Raw genomic sequence first — 8,553 nt, 5'->3', positions numbered from 1 at the left:
TTTGACAATAATAAACGTGCAATTGGTGTGACATTCGATTACCATGGCAAAACTATAACCGTTTCAGTTCGTAGAGAAGTAATATTGTCTGCAGGAGCCATAAATTCTCCTCAGTTATTGATGTTGTCAGGTATTGGACCAAAGGAAGAACTAGAAAATCTTCGGGTAAAATTGCTAACTTAGAACTCTTCAACATTAAATTGAAAGTTTACAATAAACTAGTTTAATATTAAATTTCAGATTCCTGTCGTTTCCGATCTTCCTGTAGGAAAAAACCTCCAGGATCATGTGTTCACCTTAGCCATGATCGCTACCGTAGAATCACCGGAAACTCTTTTAAAATCAAGAATACAAGTGGACGATGTTTTATCATATTTAAAAGAAAACAAAGGTAACTCATCCATCGCTATGTATTGTACGATGAATACCTGCAAAATGAAAAAGAATTTCAACGTTTCAAATGATTTTTCCATAAATTCGTCAGATCAGATACTTTAAACAAACTTTGTTTTTCCCATTTTTTACTCTTTCTACTCTATGGATTCTGAGAGAATCTTTCAATTCGTACTCATCGGAGATTTACCCAGGCCACAATAGAGGCGATCGGATTGTGAGGGACTGTGAGGGATTGTGAGGTCTAAAAATTACTGGAATTACTTGTCAGATTTCGATCCCGGGTTTCCCAGAGAGGTAGGCTGAAGACATAACTCCTTGGCAAACCTTCACCAAAAATTATTTATACTTTAGTTTAGTATTAACCAACTTAAACTAGAAAAAAAGGAAAAACAATAATGATGATTTAATATATAAGTACCAATTTTAACATAAAAATCTGTAAAGAAAAAAATATGTGTTTTTAAATATAAAGTCTCATTGAAACTTATTTGTGGAGAATATATAACTGAAATACATTAGCTTATATTCTTTTTATGTTTTTAGCAAATAATTTTCATAAACTATATAACATATATTATATATCAATATTTAAATAAAAATTAAAGATTAACTAAACCCAGAGAGAACTTCTATTAAAACACAAGAAAGTAATTAATAACTTGGCTAAATGGCCAGATCTTATCTGAAAATTTAAATAAAACACAATCAAATTTTATAATACTTATAATTTTTGATGATTTAGAATTATTACAAAATAAAATTTTTACAGGAGATTAAATTATTTAAATATATTAATTATTTATTTATGAAAATAATACAATAATTTATCTATTTCAAAATAGAAATACTGTAAATAGTAAATGATAAGGTGTAAGTAAAATATTATTTACTTTTACAGGAATATTAAGTACTTTAGCAGGATACGATATTGTTGGCTTTGTGAATACAAAATATAATAAAATAGAAGATTGGCCAGATATAGAATTGGTATTAGGAATAATCTCTTTAGCTTCCGATGGAGGAACTACTTTTAAAAATGCTGTTGGTTTATCAGATCAGGTATTTAAAATCCACTTTTTGAAAAGTCATTTTTACACTTAAAACTAATAAAAGTTACAAAAAACTTTTATTAGTTTTATTTAGATAAATTAATCGTTTAATAAATGAATACGGTTATTGTTTATTCATAAACAGAGTCCAAGTGTTCGTGTATCTTTGAGATAAAAATCAGAGTTGCATCAAAATCTTAACAAATATTCTAGCAAATTTTTATTTCGAATAAACAGAAAATTAATTAATTATGCATTTATTTACATAAATTTTTTTTTATAAAAGCGTATGAATTTTTTGAAGTTATTCTATATTTTACAAAAACTGTTGAAATGTCCTCCACGTATACACGCTAACCACTTGATTAACATACGACTGAATTTTAAAAATCCTGACAATATTTTGTATTGAATTAACGTCTTATTCTTTTCCAACATTGTTTTTAATTACTGTATTGACCTCGTGCCGTTAAAATAAATCCCTCAATAATCCAAAGATCATTTTTTCCAACTCTCGACTTATTTAAGACAAGATTTCAATTTTTTCAACCTTCTGAAGTTTCCTAAATATTACTGTATAAAAATTCGGTTTATTATAATTAATAAATTATTTCTATCTGATTAATTTCTCCAATAAAACACTTTATAAGTATCCTAAATAACTTCATATAGGTATCGTATAAAATTCCTATATGACACACTGACTTGGCTTGTCTTATCGAATGAGTTGCAATGAATATTTCTTGTTTCGGTAACCATTATAATTAGTAAACATACTAGTATTTGTGTAAATGTTTTAAGATTTAGGCTAATACATCAAACGTTTCATCGATTATTTGTGATTTATTTAAATGTGATTGTAATTTTTAATTACAGGTACTGAAAGAATACATTCTCCCTTACGTTAATAATCATACAATCACGTGTTCACCTCTTCTACAAAGACCTAAAAGCAAAGGAGAAGTTCGATTAAATTCGGCAAATCCTTACGATCATCCCATTATTGATCCCAATTACTTTTCTCATCCCGATGATCTTAAAGTTTTGGTCGAAGGTAACTTATTATTTTAATTTTTATAAAACTATAAAAACCAACACTAATGACATCTTAAGTATATTTTTATAATTAACTATCAAATCTAATTACGATATTAATTTAAATAGATCCGTTTATATTTATTAGAGGGAGTCATGTGTTATTTCTAGTACAGGTCAAATAAAACAAGATTGTTATGGCATTGAATATATGCGAGTTTGTTTGTGTTGCTGTATATGTATTGTTATCAGTACTTAAGCAATAAACTGTATAATCATTAGAATTTTTATAGAAATATTTGAAACAGTTTTTAAGTATTGTTATTTAACAAATTTTTTACATAAAAAAAATCAAATTAAAAATGAAAATTTGAAATGTATAGGCACAAAAATTTGTCTGGATCTCTTTTCAACTGGCGCAATGAAAAAAATCGGTAGCAAAGCGATAGATGCCATAATTCCAGGCTGTGAAAAACATAAGCAGTTTTCCGATGAATATTTGGCATGTGCTAGCCAGACTATCACCCAAACATCGTATCATCCTGTCGGCACTTGTAAAATGGGAAACGTCGGCGACAAAAGTACTGTAGTCGATCCTCGTCTAAGGTAACTTTTATTAAATAATTAATCATAATAAGTCGTTTACACGTATTGTCATTTTGAATATATAGACTGAAATGATAGATGTATTGTATAATACCGATTGTACATTTTCTAAATTAANCTACGAACTGAAACTGTTTCTGTTCTATCTTTGTAATCAAAAGTCACGGATTTTACGTGTTTATCATCATCAAAATTAATCTGTAAAATTTAATTAAGTAGTTATTTTATGATGCATTTTTTTAATTACATTCAAATTTTGTATACTAAGATTTAGACTGTGCCCCAGTGAAAGGACCATTATGTAAGAGCAATCTCTAAAAACAAAAATATATTCAAGCATCTTAGAATGCAATAATTAAGTAAATTAAGTAAGAAATCTTCCAGTTATCATTTACTACGAACAAATGTAAAGGCATTTGTTCATAATGGTATTAAGAAGTGTTATAGACATTCGGGTCCCTTTCCCTATTTTTCTTTAAACAAATGAAATATGTAGAATGTTTCTTTAGTAAAAATAGCATTAATTTAAGATACCTTTCTTACGAAAGCTGATGTAAGAATATCTAAATTTCTTCTTCCTCTAATTGGATCTAAAAATGCTTTTTTTGTACTACATCGAGTTCCATCTTTTAATGTTCCATGCACTTCCGAAAATACTAAAAAAGAAATTATCATTTTAAATTTATATAATATATTGATATAAGACATAGAATATGTGGGTATTAAATTAATAAAAAATTAATAAAAATTTGCTTTATAACCTTTCTGAAATTCACCGTTGTAATCTCCTATATCGTATCCAAGTTCTTTCCCTGCTTTCAAAAATGCTCTTTTAAAAGGGTTGTCGGGTCCTTTTTCTATTGTTAGTTCTCCTCCTATACCGTGATAACCTAAATAAATCGATTTATAATTATAGATAGATCTATCCCTTTTATATTTAATATAGAACATAACATTTTGTACCATTTTGATTAATTTCGGGGATTCGATTATCTTCGGATTTTTTGAAATAAGGTAAAACATCATCATAACTCCATCCTGTCGCACCATCTTTAGCCCATTCGTCAAAATCTCTTTTATTTCCTCTTACGTATATCATGTAGTTAAGAATACTGCTTCCTCCCAGAACTTTACCACGAGGCCAGCAGCTACGCTATTGTAAAAAAAAATTATTACAATTGTTTTAGAAATAATAAAATTTATTAAGATTTTTATTTAGGGAGGAAAAAAAAAAAACAATACTTGATCTTTAAGTCCCCAACAAGACAATTTCTGAGGAACTGTTTTAAATTCCCAATCATATTTTGTTTGCTGTAATTCTGCAGGAAATGCTGCCATTTCAGCGATAAGACTAGGATTAGATCCTGCCTCTAATAATAACACGTGTATATTAGCATCTTTTGACAGTCTGTTTGCCACTACGGCTCCTGCTGATCCTGCTCCGACTGAAAAAAGTACAATGATCCTATTTAGAACTTCATAAAAGATCTACAGTGTTGAGTTTACTGTGTGTAATTTTACTGATTCTTATTCTCTATGTAAATTAAACAAAGTTAATGTTAAGTTTTGTTTAATGTTGCACTTTAAATTGTAGATTAATGTACAGTATTTATATTGTGATTCTTCAATTTCTAAAAGGTGGATNACTATTATAAAATGGCAAAATGCTTAATTTTGAGGGTAGGGATTGGTTTTATAAAAAAAAATTTAAACGCTAATAACGAGTAAAATCATTATTAAATCCGGCTCTACTCGAGATACGAGATACGACCTTCTTTATCTCCTCACCTGGTTGACCTTTAATCATCAAAATTTAATAACGTCAATGACCCTAATACACATACCTCTCTGCAAACTTTCAGAAAATTTTGACAAAAGACAGAGGAGTTATTAAGCTTCAAAAACTGGGTGTACAAAATCGTACTTTCAAACATACAAATACAAATATATATACAGAAAGACCCGAATTTTTTGCATTTCTCGGCGTTTTAAAGCGCTCAAAGTCCAAAAATGTATAAATCTTGGGGAGTCATTTTTTTTTTAACAATCGCCTATTATATAGGCTATAGAGGAGGGTATTATGGAATAGTCGGAAAATATGGAATACCGAGGTTTCGGCTCTGTTTGTTGCTGCTATTACGTGGGAATACTACGAACTACTCAAGAAAGACTCCCACAATGCAGTGAGAGTTGACCGCTTGTTATCGTCATACTACTCGCTACAGAACAAAGTGTTTTGTAATTTTCAAGAGTTTTTGCAGGCAAGTTTTCAAACGTTTTAACCTACTAGTAAACATGTGACTCGAACATTGATGTTAAGCATAATGTACACTAAAAGAATTGTAGTTTGTTATACTGTAATCGTTTTTTGGCCGACAATGTTTTGTCCATCAGTTTACAGGTTCATTTTCCAAAGTGGCGTATTATGGAATACTAGGATAAATGGATAAACTGAAAGAAAAGGACAAAAAGAAGGAACCAGAAGCTTCAAAATTACAAAAGAAACCGAATATTCAAAGACTACCTGTTAAGAAATTAAACTTAGACCGACCTCCTGAATCTAGTAGAGATGACTCCAGTGTTAGCAGCGACGAATCGTTCCATTCTGATGTATCATCTGTAATGGACTTCGTTCCATCAACTAAAGAACCAGAAAACGAAGACGCTGAATGCATCTTCTGTAACGGAAAATTCTCCGAAGACGAACGAGGGAAAATTTGGATTCAATGCTTCAGCTGTTCTCTGTGGGCTCACCTTGATTGTACCGGAGCAGAGAAAGAAAATTATATCTGTAACTTTTGTAAATAGACTCGAAGCAGGAATGACATGCACATAATCTTAAAAATATGGTTTTTATAGTTAAAAATAACTATGTTTTATGAAGTCTAATTAGTTTTTCAATGGTTTAAACCACCTATTCCATATTACCCTCTATTTTGTGACTTTTTTTATATAAATTTTTTTTATAACAACAAAATAAATAGTNAAAAGAAAATTGAAGCCAAAAATTATAATAAACATTTTTTACAATTCAATCTCGCAAGAAATTTATATTCTGTTGGAAAATGTTTACAGAATAATAACAAGTAATATTGAGTTAGATTCGATATTTTCGATATAAAACACTAGTTTACTACAATTGATGCCAATTTTGCGTAATAAAATCAACGTAAGGTATGAAAAATGATGCCAAAAAAAAACTAGAATATGGATAATTAGTTTGGTGTGACGAGATAAATCAACGTAGCATATGAGTGATTTTCCAGGTGAGGAGTGGCTGCCTTCAGGTTATATTTTACCATAGGCAATGGCCTATGGGCGCCAAGATACGGAGGTGCCAGTGTTTCTCAAAGAAAAGATTAACCGTTAAATCTTTTCAATATTACTTTTTTTGTATACATAACAAGGGAAAGTATTGGAACTGTGTCAAATTTGACCCTCAAAGTTTTGAAAATCTCCACGTTTTGAGATCTCCCGAATCCAAAAAAAGTGAAGAAAACGGCAGAAGTTTCATGAATACGTATGTATATAATGTGTGTGTGTGACATTTATTTCGCTTAATATCTCAGGATGGGGGTAAAGATTAAGAAACGAAATTTTGCACGGTCGCTTGTATATGGGGACATTGATGCTATTAAATTTTGATGGTCAAAAACGTCGAAAGGATGAGGAAATAAAGGGACGTTGTGTAATATTTCGAGAAGAGTAAGACGCATTGATTTTATTCTTTATTAACATTTACACTTTATATAAAACTCATTTCTACCTTCAAAATTAAGCTTTCTGCCATTTTACAGTAATTAACATTATGAAAACTTTTCATAACAAAATCTCATAACAGATGGCGCCACACACAATTTTATTTATTATGCTTAATAATATTAAAAAATTTTAAAATAAAACTCATAACAGCCCGGAAAGTTATGCAACTCGTTGTTGGAATATTTTAATTCTAAAAAATACTGTTTAATTTAATATTATGTATAAATATTATTTGAATATTGTAAATAAATATATTTAGTATTTTAATGACAACAATAAAATTTAAACGCTTCGAATTTTGGAGTAACGTCGCACGCTTGAACCAAGATGGCCAACACAACAATGAACCAAGAATTCAATGACTTTTTCGCGTTTATATGTTTTTTTCCCCATGTCTATATGTCAAATTTCTGAGATAGCGATTATGTTTTATAATCCGGATTAACAAGATTCGGGTAAACGGGCTTCCATTATAATGTGTTATATCCAATATTTTCTTTTTAAATTCCTTCTTTAAAATAATTTCGCAAGTATTATTAAAAATATTTTAAATAATGTTAATATTTTAAAAGTGTATCAAAACAAATTTTTTCTATTGATAATACTCACTAATAATGTAATCTTACTCCTCGAAAAATGTTCTTATGAATGAAATCAATGCAAGTGATATAAGACGAAACATTTTTCTGTAAATCTGTGAATCATTTATATCTGTCGAATTTATAAACCAAGTTCCGAAGGTCGAATCAAGATTAGAGTTAACAATAAAGTCTAGTTATTAATATCTTCCAAGATATATTTATCGCGTAATTATTACAAAATCTTTCGAGTTCTTTACAATGGGTGTTTTCTGTTCGTCAAAGTTGATACGATTTTCGTAGAAGTCATAGAAATTCAAATATTCTCTGCTTAGGTCTTTATATATAAATTTCTAATATTTAGTTTGTAGATTATAATATACAAATAATTACTTTATGCGAAAATAATGATCCGTTTGTAACCCGAATATATTTCTTTTATTCCCGAAGTGATGCTTATTTAAACGTAAAATATGCCTGTTTTTAAACTCTGGAGAACACTTTTAGTAAATGCATTTAAACCCGACTACAGCCAATTTTACTCGCAGAGACTGGAGAAGATTAAGGACGAGTTTTCGATACAAACTATATAATTTCTTGGCAACTAAATGAGATTTTGATTTTAATTTAATCAATAAATAAACTTTGTGCTGTGAATTACTGTATATACCGGTATTCCAAAAGTTAAATTTGTCAGGAACAACGACAACATATGTATATGTAGGCCTATACGTTGTTCCTACTATATACAAACAGCATTCCTCGAAAAAATGATAATTTTATTTTATATAATATGACGATTAACATAATTTGAACTGAGTAGAACCCTATCGGTTTCTTAGCATTAACTTAATTATTCCGATAAAACTAAATCTTTCAATTGGGTTTTACCACAATCTAATGATAAAGTCGACCTTTCGAGATAATTTTGATAAAACAGATAAATATATAATATAATAAATTAGTCAGAAATCATTAATTGAGGGAATAAGAAATGTTACCCTTTCAATTAATTCTTTTTTTCCCTTTAATATTAGCTGTTAGTCCGGAGTTTCGTGATCGATATGATTACGTGATTGGTAAGTTTTATATTTAACTTTAAAATCTAATTTCGTATACGTTTGTAC

The 8,553-nt window shown here is 29.2% G+C and overlaps 1 protein-coding gene across 1 annotated transcript in view; it reads right to left on the bottom strand.

Annotated features, from left to right (window-relative positions):
* Positions 1-8,553, bottom strand: part of LOC111625079 — a 58,755-nt gene that overhangs the window by 17,711 nt on the left and 32,491 nt on the right. Inside the window, 6 exon segments of the mRNA XM_023368145.1 lie at positions 297-428; positions 3,201-3,284; positions 3,621-3,742; positions 3,848-3,976; positions 4,050-4,239; positions 4,329-4,531. Coding sequence (XP_023223913.1) covers positions 297-428; positions 3,201-3,284; positions 3,621-3,742; positions 3,848-3,976; positions 4,050-4,239; positions 4,329-4,531 — 860 coding nt within the window.

The sequence above is a fragment of the Centruroides sculpturatus genome, unplaced genomic scaffold (assembly GCF_000671375.1).
Source record: "Centruroides sculpturatus isolate CEXI.00-Female unplaced genomic scaffold, Cexi_2.0 scaffold93, whole genome shotgun sequence".
NCBI classification, from domain to species: domain Eukaryota; kingdom Metazoa; phylum Arthropoda; class Arachnida; order Scorpiones; family Buthidae; genus Centruroides; species Centruroides sculpturatus.
Note: the sequence above shows the minus strand (reverse complement) of the source record. Positions and strands in the feature narration are given on the sequence as shown.